Source organism: Oryza glaberrima, chromosome 4, assembly GCF_000147395.1.
Source record: "Oryza glaberrima chromosome 4, OglaRS2, whole genome shotgun sequence".
NCBI lineage: Eukaryota > Viridiplantae > Streptophyta > Magnoliopsida > Poales > Poaceae > Oryza > Oryza glaberrima.
Window position 1 is genome coordinate 29,505,733 of NC_068329.1, and position 19,161 is coordinate 29,524,893.

The window sequence follows — 19,161 nt, forward strand, 5'->3', positions numbered from 1 at the left end:
GCAGGGTTAAACCTTTCGGTTTAGCCGATTTGATCGGACTCACCGGAATGCCAAAATTTTAAATAAAATTTAGTTGAACTTGAATAAATATTACCAAAATTCACGGAAAAAATTAAAAATTTCGACGGAAATAATATAGTATCGGAGGGGTCTGAAATGACCGTGGAAATTTCGTTCCGGAATTTCCAACCCTATGTGCTCTCTCTCTCTCTCTCCATAAAAAACCAAATTCTATTAATGTATCTAGATAATGTGTCTAGATTTATCTTTAGGATTTAGTTTTTTTATGGTTCAGAATGGATACACTACGTTATCTTCTTCTTCTTCTTCTTTTTCGACAACAATATATGCGTTACGTGTTTTAGAGATAGGTTGATCGATCGGTTTTCATATATATCTAAACCAATCGAAGGATGACTGATTCGATCGTTGTCCATGTAGAATTAACTAAGGCAATTGTTCCCACGGCGGCTAGTTTTATATCAGCTTAAATGCTTAATCATGTGTAGTGCGCGTCCTTGACTGTACGCCAAGTCGCCAACGTCATGACCACGTTGCTGTTTGACCTTATTGTTAATTACTCCTTCAGTATTTTAATATATGACGCCGTTGACTTTTTTAAACGTTTGACCTTCCATCTTATTCAAAAAATTTTATGTAATTATAATTTATTTTATTGTGATTTGATTTATCATCAAATGTTTTTTAAGCATGACATAGGTATTTTTATATTTGCATAAAAATTTTGAATAAGACGCGTTGTCAAACGTTGATTAAAAAGTCAACAGCGTCATACATTAAAATATGGAGGGAATACTTCCTCCGTTTCACAATGTAACTCATTATAGTATTTCTCATATTTATATTAATATTAATGAAATTAGACATATATTGTGAAACGGGGGAGTAGCTCGATATCTAGTGAAATTATGCTTCGTTGGCCGATCGGGACAAAGTACATCCAAAACATGATATGCACTTAATTTGTTAAATATATACTATAAATTATACACTGTGTTCATAGAAATTGGCTTGACCACAGTGTTAATTAACCGGCCATCGCCGGCGGCGAGACGTCTGGATCATTACGGCCAAAAGCACGGAGCCACGCACACCCATCCGCTGATGATTCGCCAAGGAGCTAGGTTACCGCCAGGACGGAGTCGTTAGGCGGTTAGGCCCAGCCGCCCAGCCGGCTGTGTTTAGGCCATGTTTAGTTCCACCCAAAATCCTAACCTTCCATTACGTCACATCACATTAAAAATTTTACTACACATATTAATTATTAACTTTTTCTCTAAACTACTAATTTTCTCACAGCTTCCTAACTTCTCCACCATCTAAACACACCCTTAATTAGTTCACATCAAAAATTGAAAGTTTGGTTGAAATTGAAATGATGTGATGAAAAATTTGATAGTTTAGAAAAAAACTTTGAAGTAAACACGGTGCAAATTAAAATGCTCGATCATATCGCCGCTTGATTCTCACCACTTGCTTGTACGCCAATCCATGATTGACAACGTTGCTGTTTAACATTGACCTTGTCTCGGTCACTTTTGAAAATTAACCTGCCAAAGTACCTTTACCCAATAAATAATTTGCAACTATGTTCTTACATTGTCCACGTACTCCCTCCGTTACAATATAAGGGATTTTGAGTTTTTAATTATAAAATTTGACCACTCGTCTTATTCAAATTTTTTTTTACAAATATAAAAGACGAAAAGTTGTGTTTAAAATACTATAGACAATAAAGTAAGTCAAAAAAAATAAATAATAATTTTAAAATTTTTTGAATAAAATGAGTAGTCAAACGTTACAGACAAAAATATCTTTTTTAATTAAGGCTGTGTTTAGTTCATGAAAAAAATTAAAAGTTTGGAGAAAAAGTTAAAAGTTTGTGTGTAAGAAAATTTTGGATGTGATGTGATGGAAAGTTGAAAATTGAGGGTAAACTAAACACGGCCTAACAGTAAAAAATGCATCCAATAATTAAACTGATCATATATACATAAATACAACTGAGACAAGAAGTAATACTCAACTGGACAACCTCAAGGAGCTCTTATTTTTTCACAATCTATCTCATAATATAATGTACATAATGGCAACATATTAGTAGCAAGCAACACGTACAGTGGCCGAGTTAACTCCCGTGACGTCAGAACCCACCACCACCACCCCCGCCGCCGCCGCCGCCGCCGCCGCAGCCGCCACCGCTGAATCCGCTGCTTGCCCCATGGTCACCGGAGTAGTGGTGCCCGCCGCCGCCGCCATGGTCTCCGCCATGGTGGTGCCAGCCTCCTCCACCATGGTCTCCGCCATGCCCGTGGTGATGGTGGTGCCCGCCGCCGCCGTGGTCCCCGCCATGCCCGTGGCCATGGTGGTGGTGTCCGCCGCCATTGTCTCCGCCATGTCCGTGGCCATGGTGGTGATGCCCGCCGTGAGCATCCGAGCTAGCAGCGAAAATGCACAAATCACAACAAGAGAGATGGAATTAAGCACTGATAGCACACGTGTTAACTCGTTCTTACCTAGGCTGGTCGCCGCCGCCGCCATCACCGCCATCGCCGCCGCCGTCCGGCCCGTCGCCACCACCACCGCCTCCGTCGCCGCCGCCACCATCCCCGTCTTCCCTGCGGCGGCGGCGCTTATCTTTCTTCCTTCTTGGGCTGTCTTTAGGCCCGTCGGCACAGCCGAACACCGCGATCGCCACGACGGCTAAGGCCGCGGCAAAGCCGAAGCCGATGAGGATCCAACCGGCAGCAGGAGCAGTAGGGACGGCGCCGAAGCCATTGCCCGCAGTAACAGCTAACGCCCTCACCATTGTTACCGAGCAAGAAGTGTCTAGCTAGCTAGCACTGTGTTCTTGCAGCAGCAGCAGCAAGCGAGAATGGAAGATGGATAAGTAGCACACAAGCTTAAAGTGCTTCTGTTAATTAGGTGCAGGAAAAATTAAGCACGCATCTTATGAAGTCTCGACGCGTTGTTTCTAAAAGGATAGCGAATGGATTTTCCAAACTTTGCTGAGAAATTGTGTTCGATCAGTAGTGCCCCAGAGGATATCGTCAAAAAAGTGTGAAATGAGCTAAGGTCAAGCCTTCAATGTTGACGAAGAGTTTGCGATGATAAACACGGAAAGTCCGCAGCTAGACGACTTCTAATTCAGAGTGTGTTTAGTTCATATTAAAATTGGAAGTTTGGTTAAAATTGAAACGATGTGATGGAAAAATTGAAAATATGTGTATGTAAGAAAGTTTCGATAAAGTTGGAAGTTTGTTAAAAAAAAATTGGATCGGCCTGAGGCTGCATACGCGTTCAGAAGTTGCACAGAAACTGGCTCATCTTGACCCATGGGCACAGTTATCGCCGCCGGCGGCGAGCTATCCGTGTGATTACGCCGAAACTCACCCGCCACCGACCACGCCCACAGATGATAATTCACCGAGGAGATTGGACGGTGAGTCAGCGCGATGAGGCCCAGGCCAAATGACCCAGGGGGATCCACGGCCTGGCAAGTTTTTCCTCGATATATGGGCCGAAATAGGCCCACTCTATCGGCCTACTCCATCACATAAAGCCCACCAAATGAGACACGGCGATATGTTTGAAAAAAATTGCACCGAATGTCTCTCGACTTGTCATCGAGTTAAAAAATCGTTCCCCAACCGCAAAGCCAGATATATGATATCCTTCAACTTTCAAAACCGTTTACTTTAGATCCTTAGGTGGTTTTGACCCCGGTTTGTCCGACGTGGCGGCTGAGTTAGCGTAAGGATCCACGTGGGCCCCACATGTTAGGGTGACCACGTCACCACCCAATCTTTTTTTCCCCTCTTCTCTCCCATCCTCTCTCTCTCTCTCTCTCTCTCTCTCTCTCCGACCTCTCTGCGTAGGTTGGCCGTCGGGTGGGGAGGAGGTTGGTGGGGCTAGGCGGGAGAGGAGGGCGTCGACGACAGTGGTGACGGCGACGATGCTGGAGAAGAGAGGAGGCCAGCGGGGTGAGGAGGGAGAGAAGGTCCGGTGGCAGCGGCAACGATGCAGGAGCAGGCCATTGCGCCGGGTGGGGAACCGGCCGGCCGATCTCCTCTCCGTCGCCCTTCCCCGCGCGCATCGGTGACTTCGCTACCGCCACCGTATCATCCCTCGGCCCTCCTCTCCACCGCGCTCCTCCCTTGCCAACCGCCGACCGCGGCGGGTAGGGAGCCGGCCGGTCGATCTCCTCTCCGCTGCTCCTTTCCCGTTGGCCGTGCCGACCCTCTTCCCCGTCGCCGGCCCTCCAATCCGCCGCTCCGCCTGTGCCACCGTGCGTCACCGCCTCACCCCGACGACGACGCGTGACCACAGCAATGGCGCCGCCACGGCACGTAGAGGAGGAAGAGGAGGGCAGGCAGACGACCGCCGCATAATAAAGAAAAAGAATGAAATGAATATCAGGCCAGTCCAACAATATTTTTATCATGAGTGTCTAGGTTGATTATTTTTCTATATTATGGTATTTATAAGGGTAGAATGGTCATTTGATTATTGTTCTTGCATGTGAGGATGAAATGGCATACCCACGTGACGTTTTTTTTTGTTTAAAGGACTAATGTTATGCTAGATGATAAATTTTAAACATTTGTTTGTGTGTTTCTTATCTTGGTCTTGTCACTTTTATAATGTTTGGGTGTGTTTAATTCTATTTGAACTACACTTTCTGTTCGAGTGTTAGATTGTAATAATTGGTTGTAACTCTGTTGAGTAAAGACCGGAATGTTAACTATTCTATTATTTAAAAAAATTATTGAAACGTCAAGCACTAAACTAATCCTGAAACTTCATGGATTGGCTATTCACCCTAACAAAAATAAATGAGCTGCCGCACACAAAGTACAGACTAATGGTCATGTCGTGATGTATGCCACCCATATATCCCAAGTTTTAAGTGAGCGTGCAGGTCAGAAGAAAATATTAGATATGGGAGAAACCCTAAATAATCTAATGTATTATGTTGTATTGACACTGTAATGATAGGTATATATAGAGAGAGTATATATGAGGTAGATACAAGTTAGAATATACTTTATCTTTAGGACTCCCTTTTATCAGTACAATTCGTATTTAAACTCTTTATCTCCACCTGTACACAACTATAGCTACTAACACCCACCTCCGCCGCCGCAGCCACCGCCGCCGCCACAACCGCCACCGCCCCCATGGTCACCGGAGAAGTGGTGCCCACCGCCGCCATGGTCTCCACCATGGTGGTGCCAGCCTCCACCATGATCTCCGCCGTGGTCGTGGTGCCCGCCGCCGTCACCACCACCATCGCCCCCGTCTGGACCGTCGTCACCGCCACCATCGCCCCCATCTGGACCGTCGCCACCGCCGCCGTCATCGTCCCGGCGGCGGCGGCGCTTGTCCTTCTTCCTCTTTGGTTTCTGTTTAGGTCGATCGGCACAGCCGAACACGGCGATCGCCACGACGGCTACGGCCGCGGCGAAGCCGAAGGCGACGAGGACCCAGCCGGCGGCAGGAGCAGTAGTAGGCACGGCGGCGAAGCCATTGCCCGCAGTAACAGCTAGCGTTCTCACCATTGTTACGTGAGCAGGAGTAATCGGCTAACCTCTCTCTTGTTGCAGCTGCAGCTAGCTAACACTCTCACTATTGTTAAGTAGCACAAGCTCTTGTGTTAATTACGTGCAGAATTGGAGAGAGAGAGACATCGTAAGATTCAACGCGGTTTTCTGAGTCGTAGAGAGGAGTTGGAGGAGTTGTACAGACTCTTCCTTGAGGAAATGTCGTAAGTGTGTGAAATGAGATCAGCCTGAATTGCTGACGAGTTTGCTACTATATATAAACAGTGGAATAGTCAATAAGTACATCTGGCAGCTATACGACTTTTCATTCAACCCCCCAGATCAGATCATCAAATGTCTGTTCACAGAAGTTGCACAGAAACTGGGTCGAGCTCATCTTCACCGGCGGCGAGCTTTCTGTGCCATTACGGCGAAACGCACCGGCGCCACCGACCACGCCAACAGATGATTCACCGAGGAGGCTAGTCCCAGAACGGCGAGGCCGTGCCATGCGGCCCAGCCCAAATAACCCATGGCAATCACGTCCGCAACTGAAGGAATCTGTAATAGCAGGTGATCCATTAAATCTGAGCCACACAGCCTGATCGAACGGCTGATAGAGATCCTGGGGGTTGGGAGTTTTAGACTCCGACCCCCTCGAACACCCAAAATCACCGCTCTGTCCAATTTACCAGCCGCTGACAGTTCGCGAGGAGCAGCTGATCAATTAATCTGAGCCGTACAGTTCGATCGAGCGGCTGGTAGAGACCCATGGGGGTTCGGAGTTTTGAACCCCGCGCGACCCCCATTCTCAGCCGGAAATCCACCACTGCGCATCTGCGCCTCATCGTAGCTCTGCCGAGATCTTGGCTGCGTCTTCTCCCTTCTCCTGCCTCATCGAGCTCCATATGGCCGCACTCCATCCGTCCAGCGCCTGCAATTCTGAATTTCAGATTTAGAAACCGTGCTTCACATCGCTCTGCAAAGGAGACTTAATTCCTGAAGCCGATTAAGAAACCGATGATTCAGAAAGAGAAGAAGACACAGCAATGCTTGGGAGTTTCACCATTGTTTTTCAGACGAACCGAACGAGATGAAAATGAAGTATCATCTTGTTGCTTGCTGATCTTTTTACAGCGAGATGATACGTGGAGTTTCAGTAAAATATTCCTGGTCTGTCCCTGATAGTCAGATAAGAGCTTAACAACCAAATCTTTAATATGAAGATGCTCCTTGGGTATTTGCATGCTAGCTGTTTGCAGCACGCAGGAGAGGAGGACCAGCGTAGCAAGACTATGCGCTATTGCATCCATCGTCTACGGCATAACAATTGTCTGGACATTGCTGCTGGATACCTCTTTGTACTTCTTAAATTGTAAAATTTCTTTGGAAGACTTAGCGCGAAAGTCTATTCTGATCACTAGATACAAACAAATTACCTTGAAAAAAATATGTTGGCGTACAACAATTGCATGCTCGTAGGAGCTTAGCGCCGTAAATAATCATTGTTTTTCAACTAGAAATAACGTAAAAGAGATACTGTAAGCTGCTTAAGCCAAGATGAAAATGGAAGAGGCGAATTTGATCGTGAGTCAATTAAACTGTACTGTTATTACTCACTATCACTGCCATAGTAGTGCCATGCATAATGAATAATCCATACCACGAATCTTGTCTTGATCAACTGGATCCGTCAATTAACCTCCGTCTACTCTCCACCTCCTCCTCCGTCTGCGCCTCCACCGCCGTCTGCGCCGCCCCCGCCGTCTGCGCCGCCCCCGCAACCGTCTGCGCCGCCACCATCGCCACCGTCATCGCCGCCGCCGCCGCCACCGCCGCCATCACCACCTCCATCCCCGCCGGCGCCCCAGCAACAACAACAGGTGGACCTCCGGGATCTGTTCTTGCGGTCGGCGTATCCACAAAGGAGAATGACCATAATCGCTAGCACGAACACGACAATGCCTGCAGCCGAAGCAGCAGCAGCATTGGACGTCGCGTTGGGCACGAGAAGATGTTGCTCGCTAGCCATTTGTATGATCTCTTCGATCTTCTTCGTCTAATTGGTTGATGATTAGGGATAAAATTAAATTAAGCTTCAAGCTAGCTCGATCGAGTGGTAATTATATAGAGAGGCCTTCCGGCGCATTAATTATGTTTTCTCCGACTTTGCACTCTAGACTGGTGCTAGCGTGTAGCGCCTTGCAGATGTGTGCTGGATCGATCGATCACTGGAGACGACGTCTACGACTTTGCCAATCGATCCCAATGGAAAATTGGAATGCATTGGTAGGATAGAACATGGGCCAGTGTGGATGCTGCTGACCTTGACTTAATTTAATCAAGCTCAGCCTGTATTTGTATACTGTCTACGTTGACCATGAGAGGGGCAGAGATCAGCTTCACATGTATACGCCCGACGGCCTGACATTGTTTCAGCCCAACTTTAACGGGCCGGACGTTCCTTGCCTTTTCAGCCCAACTATACGGGCCGCATGGCCCATATGAGAATATACTGGACTACTATGCGTACGTCGCCTTCCTGCGGCCCAGTTTTAGTGGTTTGATGATTAAGATCCGGAATAAGTTCACTTTGTAACCCTGAAAAAGTAATCGAAATCTAATCCGTGATCCTAAACCACAAAACCGGATATCTAGACCCCCCAACTCTCAAAATCGGTGCAATTTGACTCCCTTGACAGTTTTGGAGGGTGATTTTGCTAACGTGACGCCTACGTGATAATATTGACTCGATATTCTTTGCACGTGGCACTTAGGTGGCATTAGAAATAAAAAAATATATGTGGGACCCATTTATCATTCACCAAAAGTATGGATGGGACCCACTGACATGTGGGCCCACATAAATCATCCTCCCCCCCCCCCCCCCCCCCCCCCCCCCGCCCCCCGCGCCGCGTGTCTTCTCTCTATCTCTCTTCATCGCTTAATTTAGCTGTAGCTCCGCTTGTTGATCCGTAGCTGGCGGATCTGCTTCCTCTATCCTCCCCATCGGAATTGTTCGTACCGTCGCGGAGGCGCTGTTGCATTCTACTGATACCAAGATTACAACTACAGCAAGATCGGATGAGAGAGCTAGCTGCTGCCTAATTAGTTTCGAGATCAATGAGAGTTGCTAGCTGGACAGGGTGGTTACGTACGTAATTATATATAGGGTTAGATCGTACGTGGTGTGTACGTGCAGAACTGAAGAGTATGTTATAATGTCAAATTCCATTTGCTATCACAGAGAGTATAAATTTTATCCGTCAGGTTTGTGCTTCGCGCTTACGGAACCAGCCGGCCGTAATTAAAGTACTGTTAGCTTCTCTCTTTTTTTTCTTTACACGAAACTTTATCATGTACTAGAGAATAGATAGATTCACTGTACAATGCTGCAAAAGTATACAGTAATACTCCGTATTTTAATTAGATCGCTGGAGACGACTTCGCAATTCACGGATTGATCCAAGTCGACGGATGGGGAAAATGTCAGGAAAGTGGTTCGCGCTTTGCTTGTCACACCATTTCGGCCCAACCAGGCAACCACGCGCGTGGGCCGGGCCACCAGGGGAGCGAACGTACGGGCCGGCCCGCGCGTGGCCGCTGGGCTGACGAAGCGCATCGATATAGGAAAGATCGAGTTCCTCCCTTTAATAGCAAAACCGGGTATAACGTATCTCTTATCATTTAAAATCAGTGTATTGAAAGCAGTTTTGGCTTACGTGGTACTAAAGTTTTCATCTAAAAATGTTCAGATTGGAGACCACATAGCCTTGCAAAAACATTATAAAGCAAGAAATTGTGTACTACTTCTACTTGATTAGGACTTTTGCCTCTACTGACCAAGGTTTTTGTTTCTTCGCGAGGAGGCGCAGTAGAATAACTGGAGAAGCATCACAAATCTGTATATACAGCTTGCTCTTTTTTGTTCTTTTGCAAAATCTTGATTTACATTATCTACACTTAGATCATGGTTAAAGCTGGACTACTGGAGTTGAGAACAAAGGTAATCTTGTCATGGATATTTATATTTTGCATTAGAACAGAGGCAATCTTACCATTTGGGTGAAAAAAAAGTGAATATACATTTTCTAAATTTATATTTATATACATGTTTGTGGGGGGGATTATGAAAATATACATGTTTATAAATGCAGACGTGAAAATATTACGCGGCATAATATTGAACAGATTGAATCCGGTTATAACAATTGAGGAATTCTCTATATTTGATTTTGCGGTTGAAGAATACGAATTAAAATGTGTCTATATATGAGGCATGTAAAATGAACTTTTTTTCTGGAAACAAATACTGTCGTTGGACAAAACAAAGGTTGCCGCACGTGGATGGCAATCACGTCCACACCGCAAGAGCCGTGGGAAATCGTTTCAAATGAAGAGCTGTTATAGATAGACAATCATCTGTGAGACTGTGATGGCTCTTGATCCTAATATATCTCTTACGGTAGATTTAAGCACCCGTCACAGGTATAATTATTTGTAACAACTCTCTAAGAGAGCCATCATTGATAACTCTTTTTTTTTTTCATTTTTGTTACATCAAATAAGTTGATCATGCATAATATCCAAAGACAAACCCGTTATGAAATGTATCTTACCTCATCATTTTTTATGCAGTTTGCAGGCATAAATGGCATCCTCTACTATACTCCTGAAATACTTGAGCAAGTTGGTGTTGGAGGTTTTTTCTCGAAGTTTGATCTTAATTAGTTCTTCTTCTACATCTATACTTTTAAGTGCCATCGCAACCTTAGTGATGATTCCTTGTATTGGTGTTGCTGTGCCGCTCGTAGATACGAAAGGAAGAAATTTAGTATTCTAATATTTATAATTATTTTCTCCGTTTCACAATGTAAGTCATTCTAGCATTTCCCACATTCATATTGATGTTAATGAATCTAATGTCTAGATTCATTATGAATGTGAATATGGGAAATGCTAGAATGACTTACATTGTGAAACGGAGAGAGTACTACTTATTGTCATTATTTAATTAAAAATTTAAAGAAAGTACAAAATGGTAATTTTTCTCCCTCGCTTCATGCATGCGGCATATTCTCCTTGGCACGATACCCATTCTGCTATTATCCCTAGCTATTTTGCTTGTTGCTAATATTATGAATATGAGCACTGATTTACATGCTATCACCTCAGCATTATGCATAATCGTTTATCAATGTGTTTTTGTTATGGGATTTGGCCCTATTCCAAATATTTTGTGTGCTGAAATTTTCCGTATAGTCCCCCCTCATCCACAGGATCCATGGATACCCCTGGAGCACACTCTTCAATTTTTTCACTATAAATGATAAACTAAAAGTCCCTAGATGGTTGGAGGTTGAAGAAACTGTGTAATTGAGCCTCCCTCAAAAAAAAAATTCTGTTCATGGATCCGCCCCTGATGCTTGGTAATATGTAGCCTAGCATTTTGGATTTGTGATACCATCGTCACATACACTTTTCCTGTGTTGATGAATGCGATTGGTCTTGCGGGTGTTTTTGGGATCTTTGCTACTGTTTGTGCACTAGCCTTAACTATTTGTATATTTCAAGGTGCCAGAAACTAAAGGTATATACCTCTTGAGGTTCTGTCGGAGTGTTTTGCTTCTACCAACATCTCATCCAAAGATGATTCGAAAGAAGATAAGTAATACTCCCTTCGTATTTTAATGTATGACGCCATTGACTTTTCGACCAACATTTGACCATTCGTTTTATTCAAAATTTGTGTGCAAATATAAAAATATTTATGTCATGCTTGAAGAATATTTGATGACGAATCAAGTCATAATAAAATAATGATAATTACATAAATTTTTTGAATAAGACGAATGGTCAAACGTTAGACAAAAAGTCAACGGCGTCATACATTAAAATATGGAGGTAGTAATGAATTGGTTGGCTCCATGTAGGACAGATTTTATTGCAATGCCATATATTGATGTATTTTTTGCTATATTATTATGTATTAAATTTGTGAAACTGTCATATGTTTTGTGTTGTGGCATCTGTACATGTATCTGTACTTGCCTGTACATATATGTACCTGTGTTGTCTACTATGCTCTAATCTACTTTACATACAACCCTTTGCATGCTGTCCAAATTATTGGTATACATCTGAATTACATTATTTATACCCAGTAAGTACAGTATTTTTTCCTGTTTTGCCATGTGTTTACTAAATCAATCATATGGTAACCTTTCGTATCGTGGATTAGAAACTACTCCATCCGTTTAAAAAAACGAATCTAGGATTGAATTATTTTACTACAACGAATCTGGACATATATCTGTCTAGATTCATAGTATTAGGATGTGTCAAATCCAATTCTAGATTCGTTTTTTATGGAACGACAAGAATAATTAACTATTTGTCACTCTTACGAGTGGTGCTAAATTATTTGCCACTGGACCCACATGTCATATACACATAAACGAGTGGTAAATAGTTAAATGTCGCAGACTCTACTACTAATTAGCATGCATCTAGAGAGCATTGGCAGCCTGAGTCGAGCAGCTCACTGACTTTGCTTCCACCATGTACCGAGAGCTGAACACACAAAATAACATAAACCACATACAGGCCTGGTTTAGTTCTAACTTTTTCTTCAAACTTTTAACTTTTCTATTATATCAAAACTTTCTACACAAACAAACTTCTAACTTTTTCGTCACATCGTTCCAATTTTGACGTGAACTAGACACAACCATAATCAGGGTGCAATTGATAATGCTTATGTTAGCTGTGAACACTTTTTTTTAACGCAAACTGGTCTCAAAGCCATTTTTAGATAATGGAATAAATATCCCAGCCTTTGCTCATTAAAGCTATAGCTAATTATTACAAGGAATCACATAAACAACGAGTGAAGTTTAAATAAAATTAAATACACCCAACGATAAAAAAACAAAACCAAGAAAAAGAGCACACATTTATTCAAGTCTATTTTTGAATCTCCATCTATGGTTCGTAAATATTTACATAACCGTCATCTCCAGTTTATGGCATGCAACCTTTATAAACTCTCCATCATCTTTACACTTTTGCAGCTTTGCCCAAAACCGGAGCCAATATGTTGCCTTGAATATTACCTGCATATATGAGATAGATGGTGATTTGTCAGAAACTATATCATTCCTACTCAACCACAGAGCCCAACAAATAGCAGATGCTCCAACAAGTATGAGTTTACTCATCTTCTTGTGAACCCCTAAAAGCCAACTATCAAACTATTAGATATGGGACTAGGGAGGTTTAAATCAATAGAAAACTGTACTACTCTCCAAACAAATTTTGCAAAACGACAGTCAAGAAGAAAAAGATGTTATACGGTTTGCAATTTGCCATGGCTTGGAGCCTTGGAGCTGACGGACGAACGGTTGACATGTCACGCTCAAAGCCTCTCCCCCCATAATTGTCCCATCCGATGCGAACACACTCACACAAACAGGGAGAGCCGCTTGCTGCATTCATTGGCGTGCGGACAGATCGCCGCCCAGCAATCAGCGGCAGGCCACCAAATAGACAGCCACAACACCTATCAACTTATGGGAGAATTCAGCCGTGGAAGAAGCCGGCAGCAGCAGCAGTAGTAGTAGGTCGATTTGGTTTGAAGAGCCAAACAATGCCCACGAGATATGGCTATGCTGATGAGCTGCTGAGGCAGTGATGTGTAGACTGTAGATCCTATTTAATATAGTTTAAGATTGTAAAAACAGTTGGTTAGTAGTCATTTTCTGAAAAATCTGATTTCTATTTTTTTTTCCATTTTGTAACTATAGCTATTAAAATCAAAAAAAAAACTAGACTACTTTAAAAGAATTTTTAATTTTGATAGAAGTTGTAGAAGCTCCCAAACAGTCGAAGTAGCTATGGTGATAATACTCTCTTCTCCCATTTTAAGCGGTAGTTGTAAATTTCTGTGTACAACTTTAATCGGCTATCTTATTTAATTTTTTTTATGATTAGTATTTTTGTTGTTAGATAATAAAACATAGTAGTACTTTATATATAACTTATTTCTTAAATTTTCTATAAAATTTTTAAATAAGATAAATGATCAAATGAATTATTAAAACTCGTGAATGCATTTAAATTAGGACGCGCGAACAAAGCATTGGCGTTTGCTTCCGTTGGCGGCTGGGACCCAACTGTCCCGCGCCGGGAGCACACGCGTATAAAGGACGGTAGGAGTGGAGGCCTCGCCGGGCTCGCAGTTCGCATCGCGCTGTTCCCTCCTCGGCTCCTCGCGCAGGAGCACTGGCACGGACAGTGACATCGTCTTCCCTTCACCTCCTCGTCCTTCCCTCTCGTGGCATCGCATTGCATCGTGTCCTCTGCGACTGCGAGAGTGCGTGTGTTTGTGTGTGCAGCGGGCGCTCGTCGAGACAGACAGCAGCAGCAGTTGCTCTTTAATGCCGGTGCCTTGCTGAACAGAGCAAGGTCTCTCCAATGGCCTTGAGGCATTCAATGCGCCCGTAATCCATCTCTTGAACGGCCGTGTGTGTGTTCTTGGCGTGTTGGTGTGCGTGGATTGGGTGGGTGAGGAGGATGAACTATCTCAGGAGCCGGAGCCTCAAGCGGCTCCTGTCTCTCGGTCGCCGGAGCAACAACTCCGATGAGTCCAATGACGAGTGCGTCGTCGTCGTCGACGTCGTCGACCAGCCGCCGCCGTCGAACAAGCCTACTTGGAGGTGCTTCTCGTATGAGGAGGTCAACAAGGCCACCAATGGCTTCCACCGAGGTACAGTAGATATATATTCTTGTTGGTTTCTTTGGGGATTTGGCATTGAGAACAAGGCGCCATGGCAGACAATATGGTGGGGAGAGGCGGGTACGGCGAGGTGTACCGCGGCGTGCTGGAGGACGGGAGCGCCGTCGCGGTGAAGCGGCTGTCGCCGGCGGCGGCGGCGGACGAGAAGAAGGAGAAGGACTTCTTGACGGAGCTCGGCACGGTGGGGCATGTCCGGCACCCCAACGTCACGGCGCTGCTCGGCTGCTGCGTCGACCGGGGACTCCACCTCATCTTCGAGTTCTCCGCCCGCGGCTCCGTCTCCGCCAACCTCCACGACGAGAGGCTGCCGGTGATGCCGTGGCGGCGGCGCCACGGGATCGCCGTCGGCACCGCGAGGGGGCTCCGGTACCTCCACAAGGGTTGCGCGCGCCGGATCATCCACCGAGACATCAAGGCGTCCAACGTCCTCCTCACCGCCGACTACGAGCCCCAGGTTCTTCCTCCTCCTCTACCTCTCCTCTGCTCGCTATCTGTTCGTCCGGTTGCTCACCGAGAAAGAATTGAATTCGCTTCAGATTTCGGACTTCGGCCTCGCCCGGTGGCTGCCGTCGGAGTGGACGCACCACGCCATCGCGCCCATCGAGGGCACCTTCGGGTGAGCACACATACGTTCTCCATGGACCATGGCCATGGCAGTAAAAGCAGGGAGACGAGACGACGCTGAGCCGACGACATTGATGTGCAGGTGCTTGGCGCCGGAGTACTTCACGCACGGCATCGTGGACGAGAAGACGGACGTGTTCGCCTTCGGCGTCTTCCTCCTCGAGCTCATCTCCGGGAGGAAGCCGGTGGACGGCTCCCACAAGAGCCTCCTCGCCTGGGTACGTACGTAGCACATTCATACGCCATCGCCGCCGTCGCGTCGCGCATCGCACGACACGCGCACGGCAGCGCGCTTGTGGCGGCCAGGTGTTCGGCCAGGGACATTGACATTGGTGCCGTGGCGCGTGCATATGCAGGCGAAGCCGTACCTGAACGACGGCGTGGCGCAGGGGCTCGTGGACCCGCGCCTCGGTGACGGCGGCTACGACGGCGCGCAGCTCAGGCGGCTCATGTTCGTCGCGTCGCTCTGCGTCCGGCCCGCCGCGGCGTGGCGGCCTACCATGACACAGGTAAGAAGAAAAGGAAAAAGAAAGCAAACATTTTTTTTTCTGCAACTGCACTTGCTGTTCCATCTAGGAGTAGACTAAATTGACAACAATTTAGAATCCATAAATAAATGTGAGAGAAAAAGCATCCGGATTGAACTGTCCATGTTAACAAGTACAGTAAAATTGACACTGAACAATAATTGAATTTCATTATTTTCCTACCAAGGTACTCCACTCTAGTACTAGTACTACAAGAAATGGACCATTCATCATTGTGAAGGGTTTCTTTGCTGACATCAGCTCCGAAATGGCATGGTAGCTTGGGATTAGTTGGCGACCTAATCGTTCTAGAGTGTGCAAAACACTTAGCTTAGGAATGTTAGAGTAGGTCTGACTCTGATCTGACAGTCTGTGTAGCATTGCAATGCATGGGCCACCAAACAAAATCTCTCAACATCACCCAGCAACTCAAATAAATATGGCATTGCAATTTGCAACCACTGCAATCTTCTTCAGTAGATTGTTAATTACATAGGGGAAACTTGATGGTTTCTTATGGTGGCAGAGTCTATTTGATTTTCGTTGGAGTTTGCGTATCCACATACACATTGGTTGTCAATCTTGTTCAGGTAGGTTGTTAATTATATAGAGGAAACTTGATAATTTCTTTTGGAGCATAGTCTGGTTGATTTTCGTTGGAGTTTGCATATCCACATACACATTCGCTATAAACGGTTTGTATATGGCATTATGGTAGGTTCAACAGCTCTATCAAACCATACAACGACATGAAAAATCTCAACAGAAATCAGGAGAACCGGTATACAGGAATAATTGTTAACGGCTGGTGGATAAATTGATGAGGGGATCTAGTCTAAGGGACATCATTGTATTATATGGATTATGAAGCAAGTTCTCTAATAACACTGGTCTAAAAGAAGTTCACTAATAGTACTCAAGTCATACTCTGTAGATGACCTCATTACTTTTTTCATGGCTGGTGCTAGGTAGCTATCTCACTCAAGTATAATTCTCCTATCTGAAGTTATATTTTATACAGCATAATCTGTATATGCTTGGTCTAATCAGACATCCGGGTGCCCTAATGCAATGGCAATGTATGATGCTAATGTGATTGTCCTACTGCTACTAGTCTAATCCATATCATCCACTTGCCTCCTATGGTTGTTAAATACTGCCACATTGTGTTGTGTCAGTTGTGACAGCCACTCTTTGGTTTTTATTTTATCTTGCTAGCATCTAGCAAGCCAGTTGGCGAGTAACATTGCACCAAACTTGATTGCGTATACCTTGTCTTGGTCTGTCATAGTGTGGTGAGATCCCATTTTTAATGTGAAACTAATTGAATCTCTTTCAGTAGGATTCCACAGTGTGTGGGATGATAATGTTTGTTTATGTACTACAATACAGAAACAGAGGTATCAGTTATGTATGAGGATATCATACATGAAAGAATAAGTTGAACCTAAGGAAGGTAGCTTGAACACATCAATGCATATCATCAATATTGACTTCTTTGTTTTTTCCCCCAAACAGACCCTAAAGCTTGATTTACTCTTCACCTTTTCGTTTCGTTTTTACTACGGAAGGCCCACATATTGTTGTGTTCCAATACTTGAAAGTTTCAATAATTCTTGGGTATTTTCCAAAAGGTACACACTATAAAATAATTTCAAAAACTCAAGCAACAAAACCGAATTTTTAGACAGTAAATAAAAGATGGTAAGTATCTTGTAGTTCTCAAGTTCTTAGTATTCAAAGTGCAATTTTACTTTTTCCAGACCAAAGGATAGTCTGATGAAGCAAGGGGAAAAAGAACTCTAAATATTGTTTTTTAGATGGAAAATATAACAGCATTATCATTTCAAAGAATGTATAACTTCTTTTATGGACATATTGTATTCGCAATCTTTCGTAATAGATGGTATTTACAAGTCACCAATAGTTGCAACCAGAATTACTCTTTTAGTTTAGACCTTCAAGACTTAAAGCAAACAAGGGGAAAGCTTACCCATTCTTACTAGACCAAGTAGTTGCACAAAGCCACAGAGTAATCTTACAATTTTACTTGACTTGAGAAGAAGACAAGAGTTTGGCCTCATCTAAAATGTGGCCGGTTTCTTGATTTTAGAAGGGACATTGGATGCTCTGTAGCCTCCTACCTTCTCCATTATCCTTTTCTTCCCCCCATTGATTCACGAGAAGCCCAGAGCCAGGTGAAGTGGGGGACACAGGACAGCTCAAGAACATAAATCTTGGGACAAACGTACAAAACATGCCACCCCAATGTGCACATAGAAAACTTGGTCACCTCTAATCAAGATTTAATCATGCACTACTTTATTAGTATTGCATTGCACCATACTACCATTGGCACACAAGCTACCTACTGTGAACAGTTACTTTGGTTTGAACTTCCAAATGCCTTGGAAGGTGGACATATACATACATTCAGACATTCAGTGTCAATACCATGTTTTCAGAAATCACAACTAAATTTAGCACTTTCAGCAAATAGGTTAGCAAGCAGGGTTATGCAGTTTGTTAACAAGCTATTGCTTACAACTGACCGACGATATCTAGTTGAATTTGTTATGAGAACAATCTTGATTTTCTGAGCAACAAACTTGATTTTTCAATGCATTGCGTTTGGCTTTCTTGTTTCTCTAATTGCAAAATTCAGTGCATTTTGTCATCGTGTATCTGGAATCTTGTCAAAAAAAAAAAAATCCAACTACTGGGAACATCCCTGGAAAGTTTAGAATCATTTATCCAGTAGTTACTAGTACCAACAACCGGTCAATTGTAGAGCGTACTGCAGCTCAACTGTGTTTCGTACTGCCACTTAATAAATTTGCAACTGTGTTGTACTTAACTGACTCGGTTCACATGGGGAAATGGCAGGTCCTGGAGTTATTGGAGTCCGGCGAGATATCTCAAGATCAATGGCTGATGCCCGAGGAGGAGGAGGAAGACGAGTTTTGGGATTTCGACGATCTCGACGACTTCGAGGACGACGACGACGACGATGACAACTATGATAACGACGATGAATCGGATTCTCCCTCGATATCGTCGTCAGCGTGCAGCATCCACGCCAATGATTAGCCCCAAAATATTTGAGTCTGTCAGTCTTGACAGAGTGCCCCAATTGGTTTTGGTTTTTAGGGGATACTATGATCGATGGGATTATATTAGTGTACATAAACCACCTAGACAATAGTAAATTCAGAAAAGAAAAAAAAACTGTTCAGGCCCATGGTTTTGATCATCATTTCATGTCTCCATTAGCAAGAATCTCCTTGTTAAAACCCATACTACTAACTCCATCAGCTGATCTGTTCATCTGACAGTGATGGTTCAGACGGTTTCTGTCAAACCGTGCTAGATGAACAGACTGACACAAGTTTGTCATGATGCCATGCCCTTGGCTTAGCTTTCTCCCAACCAACTGGAACTGTTGTTGGTTTACAGTTTCCTGTGGATGGATTGGATTGGATTGGAGACGAGCTGATTAGGGACATGATAGTCCTTTCAGTTAATTGTTTAGCTAGCAACCAGCACATGCCAGGCACCGGCAGGTGGGCTTCGGTTTGGAATCCGTTGGTTAGCTCGATCAGGTCTCAAGTGCAGTTGGGCGACCCTGCTTAGCTGCTGCTGCTTTATT

The 19,161-nt window shown here is 44.2% G+C and overlaps 3 protein-coding genes across 3 annotated transcripts; 1 reads left to right on the plus strand and 2 right to left on the minus strand.

Annotated features, from left to right (window-relative positions):
• Positions 1–1,974: 1,974 nt before the first annotated feature.
• On the minus strand, positions 1,975–2,977 carry LOC127769774 (glycine-rich protein DOT1-like). The gene is made up of 2 exons (XM_052295402.1): positions 2,538–2,977; positions 1,975–2,459 (listed from the first exon to the last, which is right to left on the minus strand). Exons 1-2 carry the CDS (start codon positions 2,828–2,830, stop codon positions 2,165–2,167), a joined length of 588 nt encoding a protein of 195 aa, XP_052151362.1. The 5' UTR covers positions 2,831–2,977; the 3' UTR covers positions 1,975–2,164.
• A 436-nt stretch (positions 2,978–3,413) lies between these two features.
• On the minus strand, positions 3,414–5,808 carry LOC127769775 (glycine-rich cell wall structural protein-like). The gene has a single exon (XM_052295403.1). The coding sequence runs from the start codon at positions 5,580–5,582 to the stop codon at positions 5,145–5,147; it is 438 nt and encodes a 145-aa protein (XP_052151363.1). The 5' UTR covers positions 5,583–5,808; the 3' UTR covers positions 3,414–5,144.
• Positions 5,809–13,776: 7,968 nt separating this feature from the next.
• Positions 13,777–18,740, plus strand: LOC127770335 (probable receptor-like serine/threonine-protein kinase At5g57670). The gene is made up of 6 exons (XM_052296002.1): positions 13,777–14,331; positions 14,400–14,815; positions 14,898–14,977; positions 15,068–15,203; positions 15,342–15,494; positions 18,399–18,740. Exons 1-6 carry the CDS (start codon positions 14,139–14,141, stop codon positions 18,600–18,602), a joined length of 1,182 nt encoding a protein of 393 aa, XP_052151962.1. The 5' UTR covers positions 13,777–14,138; the 3' UTR covers positions 18,603–18,740.
• The last annotated feature ends 421 nt before the right edge of the window (positions 18,741–19,161 follow it).

Excerpts from the sequence above, each read along its gene's own strand:
- LOC127769774 (XM_052295402.1), bottom strand. The coding sequence starts at position 2,830 with ATGGTGAGGGCGTTAGCTGTTACTGCGGGCAATGGCTTCGGCGCCGTC. Across the intron at positions 2,460-2,537 it reads GGCGGCGGCGACCAGCCTAG|CTCGGATGCTCACGGCGGGC; the intron begins GTAAGAACGAGT and ends TTTCGCTGCTAG.
- LOC127769775 (XM_052295403.1), bottom strand. The coding sequence starts at position 5,582 with ATGGTGAGAACGCTAGCTGTTACTGCGGGCAATGGCTTCGCCGCCGTG.
- LOC127770335 (XM_052296002.1), top strand. The coding sequence starts at position 14,139 with ATGAACTATCTCAGGAGCCGGAGCCTCAAGCGGCTCCTGTCTCTCGGT. Across the intron at positions 14,332-14,399 it reads CACCAATGGCTTCCACCGAG|ACAATATGGTGGGGAGAGGC; the intron begins GTACAGTAGATA and ends GCGCCATGGCAG. Across the intron at positions 14,816-14,897 it reads CCGCCGACTACGAGCCCCAG|ATTTCGGACTTCGGCCTCGC; the intron begins GTTCTTCCTCCT and ends AATTCGCTTCAG.